We start from the raw sequence: 27,319 nt of genomic DNA, 5'->3' as shown, positions 1-27,319 counted from the left end.
TAATCTGCTTTTTTTACTAGTTTGCTATCCTGAACAGAGATAAACATAAGCATGTGCGTTCCTGAGCGGAGCTCTGAAAACATTTACATGTAGCAGTTGAGACATTGATTTATTGGTGTCAAGTCTAGCTCTTATCAAAGAACAATAACACAAAGAACAAGCCTTACCTCTAGGAAATGAGAAGCTATTTTACTTTGCAACTATAATGCATTGCATTAGAAAGTAAATCCTACACATGTGAGAGAGGAAAAGCTGTCATACGATTCAACTAATTTTACTGAAAATTATCCAGATTAGGGAGTTTCAAATTTTATACATTTGAATTTACATCTAGTTGGTTCTTTTGTGCTGCCTCAGAAATAATTGGGTAAATGTCTTTTTAAAGGCTTAGAGAAATGCCAGTCTTAATCTTTTGCAGCAGGGGTCACTATAAACAAACCTACAAAAACCTGCCAGACTACATATGCCAGAACAGACAGAAAAATTACTGATTATAGATAAGAAACGGTGTCACTGTAGGCGAGCATGAGAAAGGAACCCAAATATTTATATATAGGTAATTTCTTTTAAATCAGTTGTACAGGCTTAGCCTATCCTTACAAGAACAGTGACCTAATTTCAAACTATTAATAGAAGAGAAGCAAAGTTGACTGCATGATATGTACTTAGACATAGGAATTTTAATGCAGTGCATCAAAGGAGTCAGATGACACAGGCAGTATTTTTATATTCTGAACAAAGTTGCACTCTAAGTATTACCAAATTTAATCAGACCAAGTCTTTAAATATGACTTTTAAGGTATTTATAGTCTCAATCTTTTGTCCTTACTTATATAGTGCACTGAGTTCCTAAACTTATTTAAAGGTTGTTTTGGCATAAGAGTAGAATCTGATCTGAAATACAAAGAATCAGAACCTTTTCTATTATAAATGACAATGTTTCATCTGAAAAACTGATGATCTAACATAATTTCATGCTTCCTAGTATTACACTAAACTACCCTTTGCTCAGCTCTTACTAGGACTAAACTCCAAGTGAATCAGCTCGGAGCCTGCCAACACTTGCACACTCAATTACCTTTAAATATGTGAACAGTCCTGTTGAGGGCTGTGAGTCAGATCCTCAACTTGTGTAAATCACAGGCCCTATTTAAATCAACAGAGCTATGACAGTTTATATCAGCTGAAGATTTGGCACCAGAAATACAACCCCATGCATAAAGACATGTATGTGCATAAGTCTCTCTCCAGGCCTCTGAAAGCTAAAGAAGTCAGGTAAACTCCATGGGAAGAGAGAGACTGCATTGAACATTATTGTGTTTAAAACCATTCCAGACTGATAAACACACATTTATTATAAAGTCAAGATGAAAAATTATGAATTATTTAAGTTTATAGCACCTTAGTTACATTTAAGATGTTGCTGTTCCAAGGCTGGAGGACAGCTGGCTCGCAGTTATGACCACAAGTTACAAATATTTATGATACAAAGCAGAAGACCTTTTAGGGTAATGGAAGCTCAAAAGGCGGCTGTAATGTAGCAGCGTACTCGCTCCACGCTTCTGGTGATGGCTGCAGAAGCCAGCACCCATTAAGCTTTTGCACGAGATGTGGTCTTCACAGGATCCTTGCTGAACGCTAACTTGGAAGATATGGATGAAAGAGGAGTAGGTGTAGAGACTGCGAGGAAACATAACTTTAGATGGAATTTTAAGGCAGGCACCTAACAGCTGGATACTTTTTCCAGTACTAGAGGGCAAATGCTTGTAAGGAAAAACGATGCAAATTTTAGTGAGCATGGGTAAAGGAACACGAGCATCCTATGTATACTGGGATCTACATGCTCCTATCCGCTCTGGGGGCTGAAAGGGCGTGTATTTATTTCTGCATCCTCTGTAGTCACCTTTGACGCAGTATCTCAGCTTCACACAACGATGATTTCTGCTTCCCAAGACCCCTGTGAAAAAACCCTGCTTCTTCGCTAACACTTTTCCAATTCCCATCAACCCAGAAGCGAACCGGGACATTTCTGCATCGCCGCCCCTTGTCCTTGGTTTAAGTGAAAGGCAGATGATGCTCTCGCCCTGGGGCAGCCTGGGGGCTAGGCCCTCAGACCTCAGAGCTTCAGCCCGCCCGCCTGGGGCGGCGGGGGCGGCACCACGGGCGGTACCAGGGGCGGTGCGAGGGGCGGCGGGGGCGGTACCGGGGGCGGTACCGGGGCGGTGGCAGGGGCGGTACCGGGGGCGATACCAGGGGCGGTACCAGGGGCGGCACCAGGGGCGGTGCCATCACCTCCCCGGCCCGGCCGCGCTTCCTGCGGCGCGGCGCAGCCGCCCCTTCCTGCTCCGCCCCGCGGCGCGTCGGGCGGGCGAGTCCGCCATGGCCGCGCTGGCGGCCCTTTCAAACGCGGCAGCCGGCGGCAGCAGGGGGTAACGACTGGGGGAGCCGCCCGCCCCTCGCCGGGACCGGGCTGGGGGTGAGGCGGGGCGGGCAGCGGCGCCCTCCGTGCGCCCTCCGTGTCACGCCGCAGCGCCCGGCAAGCGAGGGGTTCGCTCTTGTCTCGGTTGTTCAGGAGGAAACGAGCCTGTTCTTTCCCCGCCGCCATTCCCACCCCCTCTGGCCGGGCAGACAGGTGCCCGACACCTGCGGGGGGCTGAGCGGGACCGCGGATGCGGGTGGGCACCCCGGCTGGGCTGGGGCGGGACGGCTGGAAGAGGTAGGAAGGCGACTGAGAGGTGGCTCATTGCCGTGGTTCTGCCAGGGAGCTGGTGTGCTTCCCTGGCGAGGAGGGTGGCGTTTAGCTCGGTTAGCCCTTCCTCTTGAACGCTGTCAACAGACCTGAAGTAAACAGGGTGTCGCCAGGGAGAGAATAGGGCTTTGAAGTACATAAGGTATATTTGCATCTCGGTCGCGTTTCTGGGCCGAAAAGCGGTGATTTGGGGTGGTAGTAAGTCACCAAGCAACAAACAATGCTTTCCTCTCAATTCCGCTTGTGCCTCCAAGCCTCCAAAATGAGTGTTTTGGTGTGCTAAACTCTGCTGTGGCTGTAGCCATGCAGAAGAAATGTGTGTCTTCCATATCACTTTGGGAGTGAAGACATGCCGTTTAATGAACCAGGACGGAAGTGTTACTGTGGGGCTGGTTTGGTGGACTGTAGAAAAGGAATAACTGCACATGATGTAGCCGTCTGTTGCTGCATCAGAAGCAGTAACCCCTGATTTTGAATAATGTCTGTCTTCATAGGTGGTTTGAGATAAACTGATTAAAGAAAATGCATGAAAAGCGTTTGTGTCCTCCTTTTCTTGGGCAGACCTCGTCTGATTCATTTACATGGTGCTGCATAACACAGGTGGTTCCTTTTTCTCAGAGGGACCACTAGTGATAGAAATAGGCATGGGATAGAATGCACTTTCTAGGGGCAGAAATGCTTTGCCTTTTTGATGGTACTTCTGTAAGTAAAAGCAGTAGGTGGTGTTCTTACTGCTTCTAACACCTTTTCCTCTCTGCTTAGCTTTGAGGACTGTTTTGGTGTATGTGTGTACCCTGTATGTCTCTTTATTTCTTTGTGGTTGTAATTTTCCAGTTAGTGCTGAAATCTTCTAAATTGTGTCTGCAACTCCTTCCTCAGGCAAGCCTGACTGGCCTTGTGCAGTCCTTGGAAATCTGCACTAGCTTCTCTGAACAAAAGTGTCTGGGAGTTCTCCAAGGTTTTAACCTCAAGAGGATTACAGTAAGTTGGATTTATATTTTGAAGTACAACTCAGCTGACCTACCTCTCCAGGATAAAAACCTGGAGACAGAAAGATTTCCCTAGAAGCCCCTCCCATTGGTCTGCATAGCATCTCTCCCCCTTGTTCCTGACTGTATGCTCACATTTTGATTTTTATTTTTCCTTAGAATGTTATTGTAGCATGCAGTGGAGTATCTTAAAATGACAAGCAAAATCAGCCTGTTGAGAGCCTTAATATAATTATTGAAGTGGGCCATTCTGCTGCTACTAACAATGGTCCAAAATTCACTTGTCATGTGGGATTTGTATAGTGCTCTTTTTGTCCTGCCCCAGGTGCTTCAAGTTATAAATGCTGGTTTGGCTGGTATTGTTAGACTTAAGAAGAAGCTAAAATGCAAAATTCTGTTATTCTTGCTGGTTTATTTGTGATAGAAATGCAGAGGCTGTAGAGCAAAGTTTGAGGAGCTTCCTGCATAGAGGGATCCCTCTTTTGTAAGGAATGTGTTGCTTTGGATTAACTGGAAAAGAGGTTCAAAAGTTTCTGTGCGCTTTTCAGCTGGACAGGGCTTTTTGCAGTTACTGAAATGAAATTAATTTCCAAGTGTATTTGTGACGGTGGTGTGTTTTGGGTTGTTGGCTTGCTGGTTGGTTTTTTTGGTTTTTTTTTAATCCTGTGCCTTCAGGTAGAAAAACCTATTAGAGTTATTTCTGAATCTGAAAATTGTTGCTCTATTGATGGAGTTTTAAAAGATGTGTGTGCTAGTGCAGTGGTTTTTTGGGGGGGGGGGATGTTGGGAAAATGGTGGTGGGGAGTGAGAATTTTAAAATCTAATTACTTTTAAACTGTTATTAAACTTCTCTTTCTGCAAGCAGTTGCTTATGCCAATGGGATTCACATAAGAAGAAATTTATTTCTAATGGGTCGTGCCTTTGCATGAATAGGGAGATTGAAGAGAACAGCAGTCTCCAAATGAGATTTGGATTGCTCCTTAACATAATAAGGTCTTTAAAACCTCAATCTACTTATATTCTGTGTGCAGCCTAGACCTATTTGGGTAGAGAGACTAGAGAAATGATTTCTTCCTTGCTGTGTTTTGTGCATACACATATTAAGATTCTCTGCAGTTAAGGGTGAGAGCTACTCAGCCAGTCTTTATTTCTGGCATGGCCTAACCCCAAACTACAGTAGCCTTATTTTAATGAGTAGCTGACAGGCAGGGAGAAGTGTACTATTTGCAGCCATTCAAACTGTGATGTGGAGCTCTGCATGGCACGCAGAGGATGGAAGTGGTGGTGGTGGTAACAAAGTAACTGGCAACAAAATTGATGCCAAACTATTTGGAGAGTGGACCTAGCAGATATATTTTTCTACAATAGCAGTGACTTAAATAGTTTCAGCTCTTCTTCACTGGACAGCATAACAGCTCTGTGGATTTCTTGAATTTTTACCTGGGAAGTACTTTTGAAGAACCTGCTATTTTTGTGGAGTTTTGTGGAGAAGCCAGGCTTTAATGGTGGCTTAGAGTGTTTCAAGCAATGATGCTTCACGCTGTCATTTGGGACATGGACAAACAGGCAAGTTTTGATTCCCTTGAACAGAGGATCAAGGGTCTAGTGTGAAGAAGGTTCAGCATTAGGGTTTCAGCCTATCTCACAGAAGCAGATCGTACATAGGCAGATTTGAAGTGAAACAGCAGTCGGAAGCTTAAGTATGTGGGCAAGGCCAAAGTTTCTAGGGCCTGGCTCATGTTCCCTGCCATGGAAGTAAAATGTTGTTGAGATGAGTAAGAACTGTTTTTCTTAAAGAACAGCATTGTTGTAAATGAAAAGGCTGCTGACAGTGTATGTAAAATAAGAAAAAGTGTGTTAGCTGATGTTTACTGGCCAGAAGTTTACTGGCCTCAGATGTGAGAAGAGCTGTTAGAATAGAGCTTGTTGAGGTTCAATATGACAATTTGCAAGCTGGTGAAATCCTGAGCAGACTGGCTGGATAACTTGTGCACAGCTCTGGATACTGCATGTTTACTTCCTTCAGCTGATAAAGAAACACCAAGCACTGTAAACATCTGTTCAGCGAAACTGAAAACAGTCATGGGAAGGGAAAATGACCTGACTGGTATAAATAGGTTACTCTTAATTTTTCAGCTTTGTAATTGGCTCTTCTAGAGCTATAGGATTGTTCTGGGTTTGGAAGGGACTATCATTTCTTTCCTCAGGGTAGAAGAAACCAACTGTCTTGGAGTATGGTTAACTGGAGCTGACAGAGAAGGATGAGTTAAAGGCAGTTTTCCCACTGAGGCCAGTCTTTCTGGAAAATATAGTAGGAGATAAGTGGCCGACTTCACACTGGCTTGATCCCAGCATGCTGTGGGAGGGTGAATAACGGTGTTCCCAGTTCCCTCAACACTTGAGGCAGGAGATACGGGAGACTGTATCCCCACAAAAGCAGACCATGGAGCTGGCAGTAGCTTATTGAGTGCCTTGTCATGCAGTCAGTGTTGTAGATGTCCCATGTGCACCTTAACAGTGTTTGCCTGTTTCTTGAGTCTTCCTGCCTCACTTCAGGGACTGTCTCCAAGCTTTTTTTCTGTATTAGTTGTCTGTCATCATCAGTGGCATTTAGACTTGTTTCTTTTTCATCCTCTTCCCTGCCTCCCCCTCCGCAGTGAATCACAGAAGGGCTGTTTTTCTTAGTCATTAAATGTAGGTGTTTGCACACCCCAGCACAGGCAGATCAGGAGGAAAATTTAGCAGACAGCTGTCTGGCAATTTGAAATTAAACAAGAAGTACTTTTGTGGGTTCTAATTAAAAAATTATTTTTTATAAGCAAACAGTGTATACCTATAGTAGCTATAAGATTCTTTTCTACAAATATGAAGTACAGTTAGTTTCTTGTATTCACTATGAGAAGAGGAGATGGTAATAATTTGGCCCCACCTCACAGTGAAAATATGATTTTTTGGGGTTTTTTTCCTTTGTGATACCCCATGTTTGATATTATCTCACATGTGCTTTTTTGTATTGGCTTTTATTTTCAGCTGTATAACTCCCTTTTGGCTTCTGACCATGGCTTGGCTGTTCATGGAGAATTACTAAGGAGCTCATCTCCTATTCTTATGCAGATATGGAGAGTCAGATAGGTCACCAGTATTGGATGTCAGGAAGTACAATTAACTTCATAAAGCAAGCATTACTCTTGCCATAATCTTACTTAATGTAACAGCACAAATGTTGAGATATTTTGAGACCCTGCCCATAGCCACTTGGGGTGGTAGGGGAAATAGTAGCAGAAAGGACCTTCCAAATGAGGTTTTCCTTTTACCTGGGCTGCTGGGTAGGATCCAGAACTTTCATGGTATATGCTGAGTGTTCCAAACTGAGAGGGATGTTTACAGTGGTGTTACTCAGTAGGAGCAATGCTGACCTCAGGTGACAGACCATGTATATTGGTCTTTTCCTTCTTACTTACAGTGATTCAGTGGATACCTATAAAGAAGCTGGTTAGAGTGTTTAAAAACTGATCACTTGCCTGGAATATCCACCTAGTTGGATTAGCTGAAAAGAAGCATGAAGTGTCCCAGTGCCTGCAAAAGAGTGGATCAGGGATCCCTCTAGCTTGGATGTTGCCTAACTTTGGAAATCTTGGTGTTTAATATTTTTTGTATCTCCCATTCACACATTAAAGTAGGATATAAAAATGGAAACATAATTTTCATGCTTCTGAAGTAATGGGAATAAATAAGTAATCAGTTCAGAACTGTGATAACAACTGTTCAGGTATAAAGAGCAACGGAACTCGGAGAAGCAGAGTGGCTGCACGAGCTTGGGAGTGTCTCAGAACTGACAGTGAAAAGGCATCTGGGAAGCTGATAAGGTGGGTAATATTTGTTGTGTTCTTTGGAGATTTGTGTTTTTCTGTGGTAGATGTGTGTTCCAGCCAGTCACATAATGGAATTTTGGTGAGTGGAACAGCATGGAAATGCTGACCTGTTCCTGACCAAGATGGTGGCTCCAAGAAGGTGCTTTGCAAGTGAGGCAATGGTGCTTTTTGGTATGGGCCTCAATAGTGCTCTTTCCACTGCAATGCTGAAAATGGTCCCCCAATTTTGTGTTGCTTTACAAGGAAAACTTGCTGAAAGGCATTAATAACAGTTGTGTTCCAGCGCTTGAACAGAGGTCAGAATGAAGTTGGATTAAAGGATGTTTTGCCCTTGAGTTAAATGGCACTTTGGAAAATGCTTTTCTGGTTTGTATTGTGCAAACATGGGACCTTAAGGTTCCTGTTGCAGTGGTAAGGCTGGATCAAAGGTCAAGGTATAAAAATGTGAAGAATTATGATATTTTACCAGATGTAGGTAAAATATGCTTCTGAATTTTGTACTAATTGAAATAAATTACAGGATTTTTTTTTCTTTTTAAGATTTTTAAATTTTGATTTTCTGGCAGGTAAAATTTTGAGGGTACCTAAATTTTTTTTTAACTAAAACTGCTAAATACGATTATTGAAATTCATAGGCCTGACCCCTGCCAAAAATTCTGTAGCTCTTTAACTAAAATGCAGCTATTGTAGGTATGAATGTTGTATCAGAAGAAAGAGTGTGCCTTCCCTTTTTTCATTTGGTAATTGTTTTATACACTTTCTATATGCTAATGAGCAGCTCATTCAAAAGAATGGTTTCTTATTGTGCATACAAGCAGCAGATAGTTTGTAAAGGAAAATTCTAGTTGAAAATAGACAGTTGTCTAGTCCTGTCCCATCAAAACCATATGTGAGCTCACTTTGCTAGATTTTAATTTGATTTGCTATGCTTTTTAAATGGCTGGAGGAAAGACTGGCATGCTATGTATGATACCCAGTAAAACATTTGAGAACAAGTACCCTTTTTGCTAGAACAGCTTTACATGCCAGCCAAGTAATTACCTTCATGTGAAGAGAAAAGTAGTTTGAGAGGTTATAGTGCTGGTTTGTTTGCTCAGTTGAAAAGATTTTTGAATGTGTGCTGCTGTGGCCTAAATTCTTGTATCCTGAGAAAACTAAACTTGCTCTAGAAGAAACTTTTGTGATTGCTGAAGACATTATGAGGGCACATTTGACAGTGAGCTAAAGAGAATACAGCTTCAACCAAATGTTATGTTTCTCTCTTCTTGCCTCTGTTTCAGATGTCATCTCTACCAAGGAGAGGGAAATCTGTAGCCAAAGCCCCTACATCAGAAGAGCTACCTTCATTTCTTAATTTGTAAGATCATTTTTGTCTTAGGATTTTTTTAAAGGTTTATGCTAAGCATGAGCAATTGTGTAAGAACAACACTCAGTTTCTGAGAAGTTGATTAAAAAGCTTTCATGCACAAACCTTCAATTATGAAACACAAATTACTTATGCTTCTGCCTGCTCCCAGTAAAGATGGGGTGAAAGTGAATTGCCAGTTGTCCAAACAGAATCAGATGTGTACACATCCCAGGAACTGGCTTCATAAAAGTTGGGAAATTGTTTAAGCCATTTGTCCTGCAGCAGTGTGAAAGACCTGTATTTGTTGAGTCTCTCTACCTTTCTGTTAATTTTTCCTGTTCACTTTCTTTCATGCCAGAAAACACTCAGACTAGCTTGCTTATGTATTTTTTTTATTCTTCTCATAAGGAATATTATTGATTCATTTGTTTTTCAGGACCTCTGAATCAGAGGAGGAAGAGGAGGAATGGGAGCCAAAAAGCAAAATTGCCAGGAGACCTCATTTGCCAAAGAAAACTGAGGCAAAAACTAAAAAAGCTGCTGCTCCACAGTCAACTGTAGCCAGGAAAATGGTAAAGAAGGTAGCAATAAAAGAGGAAATGGTGAGTATCTATAAGCAAGAGACATTTAATTACTGCTCTTGGGAAGCAACATAAACAGTTTTTCCAACTCTGGTTTAGTTGGTTGCCTGAGTCTGATCAGCTCATACAATTCCACTGTTCCTGTGAATGTTCAGTATGTTGGATAAATGGGGCTTTGTTATGCATTAAGGTATCCATGATATAAAGATCCTCCTTGAAAATTTTGGCCAATGATAATGGGATGTGGTTTTCCCAGGAGATCTCTTTCAACAATGTAAATAAATAAATGCCTCTGTTCTTTCTGTAATATCTCTGGTTTTGGTATTGCACCTTTGATGTCTTCTACCTTTTCACTGTCTGGGTACCTCAAAAAAAAGACAGCCTGTGCTTACATTTCCTTGCATGGCTGTTCAACCCAGTAAGGATTGCAGTTTTATTATTATATGTGTTTGTATTGTTTCTTCCATGCAAGATACATTTCAGGTTACTTGATTTCTGGCTTGGCATTTCGCTGCCAGAGACGTTACTTGGGAAAACGATGTCTGGTAGTAAGTCTTTAATTTAGAGTTTAAATGAAATGCTGAACCACTTTGTAACAGTCAGTGCTTAATATGGTTTCAATGTCTTTTTTGCAGGATGTATCCTTGCCTATTGCACCTGTAGAAGATAATAAAATGCAGCTTCTAAAACCTAAGGAAGAAGATGCAGGCACTAAACCAAAATATTTAAATCAAAAGCCAGAAGTGCCTAAAAAAAGGGAAATAAATTCGTTCCAAGGGAAAAACCAAAACAGTTTAGTGAGTGATGAAAAACCCTCAACAAGTTTTCCTGTAGTGAAACAAGAGAAATGTGAGGAGGAGTTTGCATTTGATGAACCACCCTCTAAAAAGATTAAGTTGAATGCATGTCCTGAAGGAAAGCCAGTTAAAAATCTGGGAGGCAACAAAATAAAAGAAGAATTTGAAATGAACTGGGATATTGTACAGGTATGAGATCTTTTCCTTTTCTGGGGTACCAATGAAACTATTTCCTACATAATGAGCGCTTAGAATCTTAACATACAATTTCAGTCCTCTGAAGTTAAGTAGTCATTTAGCATCTGCTTAGGTTGTCATAAGATGTGTATAAATATAGATGTTGGTTGGTAACTGTTAAAACTTCAAACTTGTACATCATTCTAATATCTGTGACTTTGGGTGTCCTTAGTACAAAGCTTGCCTGTAACAGTCTGCGTGGTTCTACTGTATCAGCACATGGGGGTTTTTGTGGATGTACACAACTGAAACTCCTACAGGAAGGGGTGCTAAAAGATTTGGGATGTCTGTGTGCAGTTTTATGACTTAATATTTAGTCAGTGTTGATCATTTAGTTGTAGAGACTCATTTGAGAATGTTCATCAATTTATGGATCTATCAGGAAGGAGATTTGCATTCCTCCCACAACAGTGACAACAAGGGAGATATCATCTTTGTTTTTGTAGGATTTTACCTTTGAAGCCATTCAGGTGGAGGCAGTTTTAGCATAGCTCTTGTGCTGGAAGCCTGGATGTGATCATGGAAGATTTTAATATGAATAGAATGGGAATAGATAGGACACATTGTATTCGTCATCCGTAGTACTGTCTGGTAAAGAAAGCTGTAAAATTTTGTGAGTTTTCTCACATATTCCTGGAAATACATATGGAAAATTTGATCCTTGTGTGTTGTCTAAAAGGAGTGATTATGGTTGTGCAGGTGTTGTTGTATTCTTAGGCTTCACAATGAAACTTTTGCAAGGCTTTTGTATCAGCTGTCTATGGTAAGTAGTGTAGCGAAGTGCAAACAAGTAGTGATGGTTATAAATGTTACTAAGATAAGCTGCTTGTATAGTGTGTCAGTGATTCCATATTGATACACTATAACTTCAGAAAGCTCAATTTGTACAAAATCATGTTTAACTTTGCAAGGCTTGGTTTGTCTTGAAACTGTCAGTAGAATTGCTAGTTTCCTGTTACTGGCTGGGTGGGATTTGGATCAGCTCTGGCTTTGTGGGTTTTATTTGTTTAGCTTAACCATGAGGTATGTCAGTGTTGGCTTAAAAAAAAAGTTCCAGGTTTTCCTGAGTTGATGCGTACAGTTTATGGTCTTTCTGTTTTGTTTTATACTTTTGGTTTGAATTTTTTTCTTCCTTGTCTTTTTTTTTCCCGCCCATTTTTTACTGAGGTTACAAGTTTCTGGAAACATTGGTTGCTGCATGTATTGATGAAACACTGGGTGTGGTGGCTGGATACACGAGAGAAGCCTGGCATCCTGTCTTAGGGAGGACAGTAGTCTCTGCTGGCCAGTGTAATGTTCTGGGAGGGCTTTTGAGTGTCGAATGAGAGGCTGTTTAAGGCAATCTACCATCTCTCAAATGGTGTTTGGGTTTTTCCTCTCCTTTGACAGGCCTTGTCAGAAATAACAAATGTTGAAGCATGGGTATGTGCAAACTTAATTCGGCTCTTTCAAGAAGAAAACACGATTCCTTTTATTGCTCGGTACCGGAAAGAGCTCATCAATAACCTGGAGGCCGACGCCTTGCGAGAAGTGCAGCAAACATTGGAAGAGCTACGGTGAGTGAGTCAACAACACAAGGAGGGCTCTGGGTGGGAGGTGAGTAACAACTGGCTGCTGCTTCTGTGTCCCTTGTTTTACCTCTTTGTACACACTACAGCTGTAAAGGAACTAATAAAGAAAAAAGTTTAGAGCTGAGGTAATTATGCTTGATACCTATCTGGGGTTTTGTTGGGCTTTTCGGTAGGTTGGGGTTTTGTTGGGGTTTTTTCTCTCTAAGTAACAAGAAATCTAGAATTATTAATTGCCAAAGAAAAACTAACATCTTAATTTCTTTGCAGTTTCTTAAAACTGCACAGAAAAATCTTGTACTAAAAGAGTAGTTTATAGTTGCTGGAAATACGTAGCATGATGAGATGAAGGCTCCACTTCCATCAAAAGAATGAAGAAGAATTGCTGAGAATCTCCTGGCTCCCTGCTTGGATCAGGGAAGCTTCTAGTGAAGAGCCCTTCTTGAGGTCGGAGTGTACCAGGAGATGAGGCTAAACTACCCCAGATCACTGCAGGAAAGAAATGATCAGCAAAGCTTGTTGTGGCCATGGATGAGACTGCTTTCATTCCATCTGCTTTTGAGTGGCCCAATGTTCTTGAGATGGCAAGGGAACAGATTTGTCAGCTGTTCTGTCAGCTTGGTGTCGTCCTCCTTGTACTCCCTGCTAACCCCCACCAAGAGATTCTTTTCAAGGCGAGAAGGTGGCCTGAGAGAGTATCTTATTGAAGACCTAGGAGTTTAAATCTGGTAGCCTGTACTTGATGCTGCAGAACTATCTTGGTATGAATTGCAGCTGTGAGGGCTCATCAGGGTGGATTTATTCTAGGGCCTTTTTATTTGACTTCCAGGCCAGTAATCTTACGGAAGTGTATGCGGCAGTAATGACTATCAGTGTTAGCTGATGATTTTTCTTAAAGCTACCACAAGATATTTTGACACAGTTTTGAATTAATTGGGGAGAGAGAAAAACAGTTAGAAACTTTTGGATTATCAACTTGGTTTGTTGAAGATTAACATGAGATACAATCTTCTGGGGTTTCAGAGTTTCAGCAATGTAATAGACAAGGTCACAATCAATAGACTTTTTAATTCACTGTGAAGTGTGACTATTAACATTAATCTCTTGCATTTTAGTACTGTTGCAAAGAAGACACATACGATGATACAGAAGTTGAAGAAAGAAGGGAAGTTAACCAGTTGCCTTTTAAAAGGATTGCTAAATTGCAGAACTTTGGAAGAATTAGACCATGTGGTTAGTACTCTAGTCTTTTTCAGATCAACCTTAGTTTAAATGTAATCTTGCATAACTAAATAGTGCATAATGTCAAGTGCATAGCATGATTGAAATACTTCCCTGCTTGTTAATAACTGGTTTTGTTTTGTTTGTTTTTTTGTTTTAAGTCTGCACCTTATAAAACTGGGAGTAAAGGCACCAAAGCCCAGAGGGCCAAGCAGTTGGGATTAGAACCTGCTGCTCTCTCCCTCCTGCAGAATCCTATGGAACTCAATCTCTTTTCTTACATTAGACCCAATACCAAAGGTAAGAGCCCTTCTTCTATGAGCTGTAATGTTCTAAATGTCTGAAAATATTTTAAAAGAGGAATTACTTTAATTGTTCTGATGTTGCTGGAAGTTAGGCAACTACTTTAAATTCAACAGTGCTTTTAGCAGCATGTGGTAAGAGCTTACATTTAACACATTTAATGACTCTCCAACCTTTCCTGTCTCTTTGTATTGTAAATAGTAATAATTATGGTATAGATAAGACATAAGTGTGGCGATCTTATAGTTGACGTGTATTTACTGGTAAGAGAGAGGGAACCACACCACACACCTGAGATATCACCATGGTTCTATTTGAATTGTTTCCTGAAGATTCAGTGCTGATTGTACAAGAGGCCTATGCTCATACTCTGTATTGAAGGAAATGTCACCCAGCAAAGCATATCTTAATGAAGACTGGCCTAGGGGATTGGGGGTGAGCTGGAGAGTGTGTCTGAATGACAGTAGGGATTGGAGAAGGTGTAATCTCTGAAATTTGAGCAAGAATTTTTAACAACATGGTTATCATAGACAGCAGAATTGTGTGTCTTTGTGGATGCAGTTATGGCTGGATCTGTAGGGGGCAATCTCTGACAATAAAATGTGAAGATTGCTTCAGCCTTCTGTATGATGTTAAAATAGAGATGTACTTCCATTCTTCCCTGCCCCAACACATACTTTTTGAATTTCAGTGTAAAGGTACTAGACCTCCTGAGTAAGGCTGACTCTTACTTTTCCCACTTCAGTTTATTTTATTTAAATATTGCTTATAAAATTCTGCTAATTTTGCAATTAAAATCAGTGACCAGGTGTTCTGGTTATTAAATTACTGCATTTCAGCATATGTCATTACTTCATACAGCAGTGTATTGCAGCCATATATCTGACTATTCTGGTGCAGTCTAAAGAGCCAAAAGAAATCTTCACTGTGAAAGTTCAGATAAATTATTTAGAGTATATTCAGAAGGAAGTGCTGTTTGTTGCAGCATAAACATTAGTTTTTGAAAATCAGTACATCTATTTTCAATTCTGTGCTAAAAATTAGGCTGCTTTGGTTTATATAATGGTCTGCCTTTAAAAGACATCAGAACTTATATACATCTATAAACTGGGTCACTTTTATCACCTTGGGAGCCAGTTTGACGGCTTATATACAGCTTGAGATCAGAGTGATTTTTTTTTTTAAAGGAATGAGCCATTTGCAGTGCAGAAAACTTTTCATGGGATCTTAATATTTGGTTCTTTTGAATTCTCAGTGTTTTTCAACTTATCCTAAAAATAAACTGAAATAAAAACAGCAGTTCATGTTTCAAGGCCAGACATATGAAAGAAGCAGGCTAACCAGAAAACTTTGTTCTTCCTTTTAGTTGTATGCATAGTCAAAAATTTCTCTTAATTACACAAGCATGTGCTGGTGGACACAGTAAAGTGCCTGTGTGAGTGGTGCTTGTTGAATGGAAAATTTCTCTAATTCTGACTGGTTTGGGCCTATGCTGTCTCATTCAAATTATCTATTTGGGTGTCTCAGTTTGTATTCAATATGATGCATGTCTTCAAATTCCCTTGCCTTTGTGTTCTGACATTACTTTTACTGTAAGAAACATTAACTTGTAGATGTAAGGATCCAAATTTTACAACTTTTGATAAGTTTAGACATTTAATAATGTATTCTTAGTCTCACTTTTTTTTTTCTTTCTGGCAGGTAAGTTCAGCTTCCTTGTCTTAAAAAGGGACAAGATAAATTTTTTTATAGTATGTAACTTTATAGCCTAATCAGAAGCAGGGTTCTGGGTTCAATATAATGAATAGCTAGAGGCGTGCAACCTGTTCAAATGATGTAAATAAAGCTGCCCACAAGGCAGCAGAGTGAACAGTAATGGGTTGCAAGAGACAGTTAATGCTGCATCTGCCAACTCCAGGATTCTTGCTGTTTGCTCTGAAGCATTCATTACTAACTCTTGCTAGGAGCAGGGTTAGATATATTGAATTAAAATACAAGAAGCTGTTTTATTTCATTATCTCTGCTTCTGGTCTGGTTCAATCCCTGTGCTAAGGAGAGTTATGTGCTTCCTCTTCTGGCCATTTGAAGTAAAGAATTGGTTCTGCATGTTGAAAATTAACTGAACGATTCTGTTATCTCTTCAGAGATATGAAGACATTTATAAATTCATGTCTTTGAAGACGTTTTATAACTTCACTGATTCATGGGAAAGGTTGGTGGTACCCTGACCTCAAAAGTGTTGTTGTGCGCTGCTGTAATACAGTGGAAATATGAAACTATTCCACAGAGAAAAGAAAGGATTACCTGCAAAGAATTTAGGAAGTTTCCATATCAGTAAAATATCCATATGCAGCAAAATATGTAGACTTTTGCTGCAGTTACTCATTCTATTAAAACCTCAAAAATTATGTTTAAATATCCAATTTTGCTATTGCACTATTTACATCACAAATGTCAAGATCTGTTAGCATCAAAGTCAAAAAAATTATTTTTTTCTGATTTTAATATAATTTTGACTTACAATACCACATTGATCACTTTAGGCTCATTAAAAATATAATAGTTTCAGGTGTTTTGGAAAGGAAGATTTAGTTGATAAAAAACTTATAATGAATTAGCATTCTTTGAAACCTTTTCAAGTCAGTCAGATATTTTTAATCAGTTTCGTTTCAGCTTGCATATATGTTCTTAGTGCTTGTGCAGTTGTGTAAAGTAACTTTTTAATTAGTTTTTTCTGTAATTATTATCTGTATATTGTAGTGACTGCATATTCTATACTTATTTTTCTTCTAAGGGCTTGCAAATATCCAGGAAGTAGAGGCTGGAGTGCAGCATATTTTAGCAGACATCTTCGCTAAAGATAAAGATACACTGGATTTTATCAGGAAATTGTAAGTTTCATTCTTCCTTTCTGAACTTTCTTGCTAGCATGGTAAAACACAGTCTCCTAGTGGCAGAGACAGGACTTTTTTCTTAATGATATGAAAATGGTGTTCCTGTGAGGTGGATTTAGGTGCATTCCTGTGTACATTCATAAGCCCTTTAGCCTGTCCGGCTGTCAGTGCAGGAGAGATCTGCTGTGAGCATGGCATGATGCTGCAACTCCCAAAGAATGAAAAACTCTCTGTGCTCCTCTGCCCTCTATATTGCTGATCTCCCTTGCAGTTAAGGGAGTTTTCCCTCTGTGCACTTTCTTCAAGCTATAACTTTTCAGAAGTGAATCTGCTTAAGCTCTTGCTCCAATAGCTGACTTGACACTAGTCAGTGTAACTAGTGTACTGTGATGGTTGATTTTGGCATTGGTAGCCAATAAGGCAAACAAATATGACTGTTTTTAAAGCAGGACTTACTGATTCTTTGATTGTGTTAGCTGAATTTAAGTTTTCTTACATTACCTGACTTCAGTGTTGTTAAGACTGGGGAGTTGGTATGACATGGTAATAGTCACTTGTTATTTTATTTTGTCTGCTGTGTGCCATCTGGGACAGAGAAGAGAGTTATCAAAGAGCATGCACCACCTTAGGAGCATGCAGTGTTGCTTTGAATCAGCAATGTGATAATTTCAATGAAGAGGTTGTTTTGTAAGGGATGTGCTGTCACTACCTGACTATAACTTTCATTGTTTTGACTGCTGGAAGTTTCTTAGTTGAATACTCAGTGCTTTACAGATGAATCCTGTTGATCTCAAGTGTGTTGTATGTATGATAATCATGAGGAGCATTCGGAAAGCTATCTGTTTGGGATCCCTGATACTCCTAAAAATAATGAAAACTTTTCTGGGTGTTAAATGCAAAAAGCAAGAAATTAATTTTGAGGCTGGGTAGATTCAAGAGGATGTAGCATTTCTATGAAATAGATAACTACTGTAGTTTCTTTGCAACTTCCCAAAATTTGTAGTGTGAAGTTGAATCCATAACTGAACTAATTGAAGTGCAGGTGGTGGCTTTTGAGTTTCCATTCCCTTGAGGAGGAGGGCTGTGATCAGCTTTTTCTGCTTGATTGTCTTCTCTTGGTATGTTACAGTCAGTACACATCATGTCACCTCATCATTAAGTTATGTCATCCAGTTCTGCAGGTGATTAGATATAACATCACTTGTAATTGAGCAGACTCCAAACTTCATTTTTATTTGTGCTCTACGGTAATAATGAGTTGTTACAAGTTTCATGCTAAAATACCTTATAAATATCTGATTTTCTTCTATTCAGATGTCAGCAAAGATACATTTCCATCCAGTCAACGTTGGCAAAAGTGTCGTCTAAAAATGGAAATGAAAAAGATATTGATAAATTCCAACTGTACCATGAGTTTTCTTGTAATATAAAGAATATTCAGCATCATCAGGTACAACTTCAAATTTTAATATATTTTTCTTAGAATTTTAACTATAGTAAATGTTGCTTTGTTTTTGAATTTTGTTGCTTAAAACTGATTCTAAAGATACTTTCTTTTTCTTTACAGTTATCAGAGGTAATAGAGGTTTTCAAATTCTTGAAATGCTCTTGATCTGTTTTAAGAAACAGAGCAAAGGACTGCTATTCAGTACCCCAAAAAAGGGTTTGTTTTGCAAGTCGCCATTATTCCCTTCTGTAAAGCATCTTTGGTTATCGTAAGCCCCAAGCTTAGATTATATAATTAGATAAAGAAAGGAGGGCTGAAGCAAACTTACTAGCTGGTGAGAGGTTGATGACTTGATAGCTAGGCTACCCCTATTACTGAAGCTCACAGGCTGAAGTGTGATGCATTTAATGCAACTGTCAAGACCTCTGCATTAATTCATAACTAACCACCAAGTGAATTGTCTCTTGCTTTGGTCACAATCACGTAACTTAAAAAAAAACCAATAAAAAACCCACAAAAATCCCATAATATCCCAGAAAACAGACCCACTTAGATGCTTCAAACTAGAAATGTCCTTTTCCTTTAGAAGGCTCTGATATGCTCTCATTTTTCTGTGCTTTCTGTTTTAAACTGGTGTGTTTTGAATTAATAAAGGATTCATTTATTACAAAAAAATTTCACAACATGGATGGGCTAATTTTTAAGGTGTTTTTCCCCTTCTAATATGAAAGGTGTTAGGTGAAAGACTAAATAGCTACTGGTGATTTCAATAGGCAGATCTTGTATAGATATTTGAAGAGGTATCTGTGGTTCTCTTTGTAATAAGTATGAACATTTACTGTACTTCTGTTGGTAATTATTTGGTGAAAAGTTGCTTCTAGAGAGTCTGGAAAAGTTGATAGGGCAATCTATTGGCTACTATGGTGCCATGGCCAAAGATTGATGGGTTCATTGTGTTCTGATGAATGGATTCTTTTGTGTCCTTTATTGTTGAAGGAATACTTGAGCTGTCAAAGAGTATTTCGTTTTATCTGCGCTCACAGTGGTGAATACTGTGATGTTCACTCAATACATGTTTGCATAAGTATTTCCTGGGATGATGGTATGATTTCCTTCTTGCCCAAGGCATCCTTTTTTTTACTTAAGGAAAACGGTTGCTTAGCTACAGCAAGGGCTAAAAACTGTATTTCCCAAACCTGGTCAGCACTTTTGACTGTGTGGCTGCACTGCTTCTTATCCAGGATGTGTCCTTAGTTTGTCTGTTTGATGTTAAGATTAACTCGATCTGTTTTGTTTTATTCTTCCCTGTGTCTGCTGCTAAGCTGAATACCTCTTTCTTTACCCATTCTGGCTCTTCAGAGAAGGAATAAGCTCTGATTTTGTAGCTGGCAATCCTGTAATCAGGGGATGGTTTTGCACACTTATGTGCTGTCTTTCATCTGTATATTTCCGCTACTGACTATTCTAATGCAGTATTTCTGTAATGTGAATTCTAGAAGTCTGAGTTGCCTGTGCTTCACTGAGGTTTCAAGGCTCAGGGTGTGACAGGGCTCTCTGTACTAGTTGAGCAAAAAGTGCATTTTATAATCGTTTCTGACATGTAAAATTTGCAGAGTTCCTTATCCTGTAACTTTTCGTATCTGTTTTTGGTTCTTGGGTCGTTCATTTTTCAGTTTCTCTCTCTTTCATATTTTGATAGTGAAATAAGGAGAGAATTTTTCTCTTTATCTGTCATTTCTTCAGTGACATTAAACCCTGGTATTGTACTTCTGAAAGTCTCATCATCTTCATTTTCTTTATTACTTGACCTTATTCCCTTACTGATACAAACTGCCACTTTTTAATGTCTTTTATTTTCTTGGGTTATGACCATCCTTTTCAATACCTAAAAGTCTTTATTTTTGCCTTCACCTAAGACTGTGAAGAGATAGTTCCTTTGTGCATGTAAAAACCAGTAAAAATACATTCTTTAAGAAGAGAGTTTAAGATGTCTTCAGGAGAAGAAATTCTCTGGTTTGGCTCAAGATTGTTAAAAGGAGCTTATACCTGAAGAAGATGTAGGAAAGCCTGAAACTCAGAGGGATTTATATAATTTACTAATCCCCCAGGACTGCAGGTTAAACAGGCGTGTTTGAAGAACAGTTGTAAAACTTGCTCCCTTGAAGACCTCTACTGCTGTCGTGTCTGTGTACAGGCAAGTGTTCTGAATGCCTTTAGGTAGATGCAAAAGTCAGCTTTAAATCACCTCTTTCCAGAGTTGCAAATACAGGATTCCATAAAATACTGCACTGAAACTTGTCATCACCTGAGTATGGAAGTGCAAGTGATCTTAAAGACCTGGGTACCACCCTAGCTCTGCTCTGGCTTAGATGTGCATACAGGGGGTGCACAGTAGCTTGTCATGTTACTTGTTGGAGAGTAAGCTGTGCCTTTATGACCAAAGCCCTGGCAGCTGCAAGTGTGTGTTGCAGTGAGTTAAAGTGCTGTGCAGTAAGCTGTGCTGCAGCTTGGTTCTGCTGTAGGTCTGAGTTACTTCCTGTGCCACTGTCACTTTGTCCACTGAGACATGTCATTTTGTCTTGTTTGAGCCCTGAAGTAATCAGGACTGGTGTGGAGTCAGGTTGTTTGATAAAGTTAAAATACTAAAACTGTAATGAGAAAAAAACTGTTGTTTTAGTCATCTTTAAAAGCTGGCTCCAGATTTTGACATGGCCAGATACCCTGTGGGTGTTTCCAGCTGGAACGTTTTGCTAGCAGGAGGTTCAGTCACAGCTTCTTCCTTTGGCAGCAAGGAGAACCTGACTGGACTCTCTTAGGCCATGGCTGAGAAGCAATACCAACACTGTCATAACTAAGGAAAAAGATCTTTCAAGAGTTTATTTAAATTTTTGACTGATTGTAAACAGTTCAGTGTTTGTGTATGCCTTGGGGTTGCTTTCCTTTATTTGGAGATGACTGAAATAGTGGGAGGAAAAGAATTCATGAATAAAGTGTAACATTTGAGTCAAGTGCTCTATTTTCAATCTCATACTTAAAAAGGAATTGGAAATTAAAGTCCTTGGCAAAGTATACAGACCTTATTCTGTGAGTTTAAATCAATATGCAACATATAAGGGAGCTGTGCAAAATGAAGCATGTTGTATTTTTATGATAAACAGAATAAGGTTTGATGAATCTTGTGACTGGATCATATTGTTGTTCTTGCTTTCTCTGAAAAATGTATGTTGTTTCTAACAACCCTTGCCCTGGATCTGTTCCAGTCTCAGATAAAAACAGTCTTTTTCCAGAAGTGAAGACTGCTTTGTGACTAGAATAGCCAGATTTTAACCTGTTACTTTAAAAACCAAGGTAAACAAAAAGAGCTTTATTATATTAGCAGGAGAAATTGAGTAATTCCGTTCTGAATTGAGCATTTATTAGATGATAATTCTTCTCTGAATGCATCACTTAAAACAGGATAGGCTGATTATTTGAGAATAAAAATATATAAATAATATTAGTGACTGCATTAACAGCTGGTTTAAGTTCAGGTGACTGACACGTTCTGCAGATAGAGCGCCAGGAAACAAAATGTGATGCAAATATTGTCCCTGCTGACAGCATGCTGAATGATGACATGATAATTCTATCAGATGTATTCTATGTTGTGAGCATCCCTTTGATTTCATTTTAACTTGACATTTAACTTTCTCTCTTTTTAAAAAATAAAATCAGAATAAACGTGAAAGCATTTGATTTGTTAAAATGTGTCTTTCTAATTTGTACGTGAAAACATTTGCTTTGGCAGTCAAGGTACCAGATGCTATAATATTTCACATGCAATCTTTATTATTAGCTTTGTTGTTCAATGATATGTCAGGCCTGGTATGTCACAGGAGCAGTAAGGCTGAGGAATATAAATTGGTACTATGTCCTGGAGTCATTTTAAACCATTGTATTTAACATATGTGACATGTCTGAGTTAGCTAGTGATTGAATTAAAGTTCATGATTGACACAGAATGCTCTGTTGTGACAGTGCTCAGGGCCTGCTACATACAGCAACATGTGTAGTCATACAGGAATGTCAGCTTCGAGCAGGTTTCTTTTTTTTTATTTTTCTACTTTAAAATACTTTGGAAGAAAAGATGAAATCTAAAGATGTGGCTTTTATTTGTAGCTGCTTCTGACTATTACTCTATTTCTAAAATCCACTGGTTGGAGTCTTCTTACTATTAAGGTGAACATTCAGTGTCTTCATAGTGAGATTAGACTAGGAGATATCCACCAGAATCCTCCAGGATCCACCACTTGTATTGTGATCCAGGTTTTAAAAGTAGAGTCCCAGCCTCCCATTTAAAATTGAACTCCGTATGCAGGTAGCACGTACTCAACCAAATTTAGCTTTAGATCATGACTGTGCAGTTACGTACACAAGACTGTCAGAAATATGTGCATGTGGCTTAAGGCTGGAGTGTTGCTGTAAAGAGAGTGTTTTCATCCTTCTCTGCTGTTTGTGAGCTAGGCATGAATAACTAAATTCATTCTCTTTCAAATTAAGCTGAGCACCTTTGTGTCAGAAATTCTGATTCATAATTAATTTAAAATTTGGATTGATCTTGGAAAGAAAAATGGAATCTGAAGCATGGGAATAACTTTTTCCCTTTCTGATGTCCAGTTGTGATTGGAATCACTTTTCAATTAATTTTTTGAGTTTTAATTTGGGTTATTAAATAAGATTATTCCACCACCTAAATTCATGCTGTCTTGCATTGTAAGTGTGTTTAACATTAAACTGGATCCTGAGACTGCAGACTCCAGGAAAAATATATTATTTGTTATTGCCATTGCATGATTTAATGTGTGTTTAAATTGTGGATGTTATCTGTACATGCTAGTACTTTGTGAACTGATTTACTGTACCACCATCCTGATTTGCTACAGAATGTCAAGCAAGCGCGTACACAAATGTTGATAAGTTTATCTTTTGGATATTTTGTGTGTCATCTGTCTCTGCCATTTATGTTTGCACTCAGATTCTGGCCATTAACCGAGGGGAAAATCTGAAGATCCTGACAGTGAAGGTCAACATTCCTGACGGGGTGAAGAATGAATTCTGTTGGTGGTGTGTCAATGAAAGGTCTGCATGGATACATATTCTTACAGAAGTCTCTTTTTCCTATAGACAGCTGCATACTGAAGTGTATCTCATATGTCTCGTTACATTAAGAGGACAAATGAAACAAATATTTATTAGATTAGATGAAATTAGCAAGTGGATAATTCTTATTCTGTATTTCCAACTGCTGTACCGTTATGCTGAAAAGATCTTGCCTTAGGCTGTATTTGCAAGTTCTAGCACCATTCTTCAAGCACTTGAATTTTTTTAAACATATGCAAAGGCTGGTGAAATGTGAACATATTTTCAAATTGTAATATGCATCACATCCAGTAGCCTTTACTGAAAGGACTTTGTAGAATCCACTAGGATATACTTCAAACTTCAGAAAATAGCTTCATATGCCCTATTGCAATGATTAAATAGGACTGTCCTGGATTTTAGATCTGTGAAGTACATAACTTCAAGTTTCACAAATGTAAGGAATTACATGTTTAAAAAGAACTTAATGGATTTAACAGACAAACCTAAACATAACTGCCTTCAGTGCATAACTCTCACATATTGTGTGAGCCATCTCTTGCATTTTGATCTCTGTTTAAGTTAGAAAACTGGACTGTGGAAACCAGATTCTTTTATTTCTTACTGATTTGTTCATATAAGTTGTCTGGATTTTTTAAGCCTGTAGTGAGATGTTTAGTGTTGCACAATTTTGAAGGTCTTTTGCAAAAGTTTAGGTTAAATGTATGGGGTTTTGTGCAGTATCTCTGACAGTTTTTTTCTTGGAAACTGTACCTTGATGTCCTCTGTTGGAGAATATTGTGATCCAAACTGTGCATCTTCCTTGCATTTACAAAAAACTACTTTCTCTTGTCATTAGTTTAAGATATTGGGCATTGTTCTGATGGTGTCTTAGAAACTCCTTCCTTTGCAACCTCAAAATGAATAGCCAAAAGGATGTAAGAAAATAGGAAGAAATGCACCTTTTAATGTATAAAACTGAATACTGTGATACTGCTTTAGCATGTATTTCTTTTTCACAGGAAGTCCAAGAAATGGATGTGGTAAAAATGTTCCTTTTCCCTGTAGAAATTTAATAGGGCTCTTTCCCTGTGGAAGGGAAGAATAGGGCTCTGAAAGTATTAAAATATTTTTTGGTCAGATACTATTACTCTTAAATCATATTATGCTAAGTAACTTAGTAACTGCCCCCCCCCCCCTCCCCCGGAAGGTGTCAGGATTCATAAACAAACCTGTTTCTTTCTAGTTTTAGTACCTGTAAAAGAATTTCTGTCCTCCTCTCAAGATGTATATTCTGTAGGCAGAACACAGCTGTCAGTCTTGCTTTTACTGCATCTATGACAGAATTTGGAAGCACTGTGGACCAAAGATAATGGAACAGCTTGTCACTGCTGCACAAATAAAAGTGGGATGTAAATTGAGATATTTTTGGTTGATTACCCTTTTGTGAGTCATCCTGGGATAAGAAGAGTATTGACCTTGGAAATGAATACTTATTAATACTTAGCACTCGTGAGGCTATATATGCTTATGGTTTTTTACTATTTAAGTACACTTTTCCACCATTAGAAAACTTCTGAAGGAATGGTTTTAGTACATCTTTGTGCATTAGCATCTAAGACAGATTCTGATCTTCCTCATTGGATTGACAACTGTGTTATCAAACTGACAAATAGTAAATGTGTATTCTGCCCTGCAAGCTTTGAAATGATTGTCCAAGGGTAGAATTTGCATTATTTTCATTGCATTGATTTGCTGGTTAGAGCAGAAGGTTTATAACTTTTATCTGAGTCAATGGTTTAAAACTTTGCAAAGGTATTAAAACTAATTCGCTAGAGATCACACTATCAGTTGTAGAACCAGAAATGCCAGCTTGCTACAGAGTTTGGCCAGTATTTTAGCCACAAAACAGTATCACGTACTGCCTATTGAATTAGTAGCAAATATTCTGAACTTTCTGTGTTCTGAGACAAATTTTTTGGCATTAAATGCCCCTGAAATAGGAAGTGAGCTTGGAAGACTAGAGTTCCTTATTGCATTGAGCTCCATGTAGATGCAGGCTAAGAATATTGTAAATTTTTTTGCAAGTTCAGAATGTTTATTAGTTTGTATAAGCATCTGTTTCCTTGCAGTTTGGGTTTGTGTAGAAAACTCAGGAATATCCTTATGCCTGGCCCTATGGATTGTATTTTTCCCCAGAAAATGGCATCTCTGACAGTGAACCTACTTCCATTCACACTAGAACTCTACTGGTCCCAAAGACTTGGTGGTGAAATTGAACTCAGAAAAGGGATCAATGAGAGAGCCAGAGAGGGGCTGCTTAGCTGTCTTTGAATGTAAAAACAACAGGGAGTTGTTCTTTGGGGTGGGGTGAGAGTTTGTTCCAAAGTGGGATTGCAGCCTTGAAAATGAAGTTTGATGTTTGATAATGTTTTTTTTCAGTTTCCAGTCAGAATTCTCAGATCCTCTGTAAAGTACAGGTACAGGCCTTAAGGGCTTGCTTTGTCTGTGGTTACTAGCTTGGTACATGTTTTATATAAAGTCTTGGAGGAGCAAAAAGCTCTGCTGTTTGTCCTTCAGGTCTAAAAGCCTAGCTGGGCTATTCCTGAGACAGTTATTAATCAGTACTGGTGGTTCTTAACAAGGGTTCTGTTAATTCTGTTGATGTGTAGTTTTCTGCTGTCTCAAGCCTTAAGCCATTTTTGTTTGTTGTGGTCCCTGTTGTGAGCACTAGCACGTGGAGAGCTGATGATCAGAGTAAGATGATATTATGTGTATGGAGCTTTTTAAAAATTTGTCTTCAAAAGTTAGATCTTGATTAAATAATCAAGAAAAATCCATTCTTAGAGGGAGGCTTAACTGGGCTGTGATGATCTTTAAAAATATACACAGATGATTTTGCTTTGCTTTTTGCAGCAAAGTGGATTTTTCGCTTCTCTCATGAAGTACTGAAATTATTAAACTGCAGTATTTGCTATGATTGACCTTGCTGTTTGAATGCTTTCTCATTTGTAGCAATTTCTAACTGAATGTTGCCTAAATTGTAACTTATCTATAGGCAGCTAATAAAATTATCTGCTGTGATAACCTATTTACAGAGGAAAGGTTTGTTAACTGGCTTTAATGGACAGAAGAGAGAGGGAAACAACTGCCAGGTTTCCAAACTCATTCTTATTTGTGCTGAGGATATTTTCTGGGGGATTGTAGTCATACTTGCCACCTGTAAAAACTTCATGTTTACAGAATGTGATGGCAATAAGCGGGTTTAAAGCCCTTGCCAGTTTTATATAGGTATGGAAAGAGTCTCTAGTTACAAATAAGTATAATAGAACTATTTGCAAAAGCTGTTAGCAAAGTGATGAGGTCATGTGGCTAAGCACTGAATTACAACCCTGAATGTTGTAAAACTAAATGGTGAGCTTAATTCTGCTCCCGTGCCCGTCTCTCAATGCAGGATTGACTCGATCACACATTTCTCAACTATTATATGCACAGACACTTAGAAAAGCTGTTTCAGGAAATTGCAGATCCCCTTAGACAACTGAAAAGCTGTCTGGGTAGGAGCAATTTAGAATTCTCAGCATTTATGACTGGCTGCAAGTAAACAAGGTCAAAAGTAAAATTCAGTTCTGTTTTTGTCTGCACCTGCACACTTTATGAAATGACCATAATTCTACCATGTTTCATTTAAAAAACCCAAGCCAACCAAACAAAAACCTTCCAAAACTTGCATGCTTATTTTTTAATATATCTGAGTATCTCCCATTACAGTTTGGATCCAGGCGTGTTAAATAATACAATAAGTGAAGAAAACTCTGAATGTTATAAATATTTTTTAAAAGTAATAAGAACCAGGTGGACTTTAACAGAAAATGTTAATAATATTTACTTCTGTTTGAGTATAATATATCTGGTTGCTTCTCCTCAATCTCTTCTCGTAGATTGGACAATCTCAGTCAGTCAGTTCTGCTTTTTCAAGGACACACCCCCACACCAACCCACAATCTCCCCACCCCCCTCCTTTATGGAACTTTGCCCACAACAAAAAGATCAATTGATTAAATACCTATGAAGCTTTGACAGTGAGATGTATTTTACAGCAACATTTGAAGTACTTGTCTTAGTAGTTATGACTACTGTGTGGTCTCCCTAGAAAAGAGTTCAAAGTTTCAAAGAGTTTGGCTTAGAAAAAGT

The 27,319-nt window shown here is 38.9% G+C and overlaps 1 protein-coding gene across 3 annotated transcripts in view; it reads left to right on the top strand.

Moving 5' to 3' along the window:
* The first annotated feature begins 2,351 nt into the window (after positions 1–2,351).
* SRBD1 (S1 RNA binding domain 1) overlaps positions 2,352–27,319 on the top strand; it is a 125,633-nt gene continuing 100,665 nt past the window's right edge. The window contains exons 1-12 of one of the 3 annotated variants that reach the window (XM_069009761.1): positions 2,352–2,429; positions 3,629–3,730; positions 7,509–7,605; positions 8,892–8,968; positions 9,396–9,561; positions 10,176–10,526; positions 11,964–12,130; positions 13,258–13,375; positions 13,525–13,663; positions 16,461–16,557; positions 17,875–18,010; positions 23,022–23,125. In XM_069009761.1, the coding sequence (XP_068865862.1) occupies positions 8,892–8,968; positions 9,396–9,561; positions 10,176–10,526; positions 11,964–12,130; positions 13,258–13,375; positions 13,525–13,663; positions 16,461–16,557; positions 17,875–18,010; positions 23,022–23,125 (1,355 nt within the window). In that variant the 5' untranslated portion in view covers positions 2,352–2,429; positions 3,629–3,730; positions 7,509–7,605. Of the gene's footprint in view, positions 2,717–3,628; positions 3,731–7,508; positions 7,606–8,891; positions 8,969–9,395; positions 9,562–10,175; positions 10,527–11,963; positions 12,131–13,257; positions 13,376–13,524; positions 13,664–16,460; positions 16,558–17,874; positions 18,011–23,021; positions 23,126–27,319 lie in introns of all 3 variants that reach the window. The other 2 variants (XM_069009760.1, XM_069009759.1) reach the window with 2 other exon arrangements.

Source organism: Aphelocoma coerulescens, chromosome 3, assembly GCF_041296385.1.
Source record: "Aphelocoma coerulescens isolate FSJ_1873_10779 chromosome 3, UR_Acoe_1.0, whole genome shotgun sequence".
In the NCBI taxonomy this organism is placed as follows: domain Eukaryota; kingdom Metazoa; phylum Chordata; class Aves; order Passeriformes; family Corvidae; genus Aphelocoma; species Aphelocoma coerulescens.
Note: the sequence above shows the minus strand (reverse complement) of the source record. Positions and strands in the feature narration are given on the sequence as shown.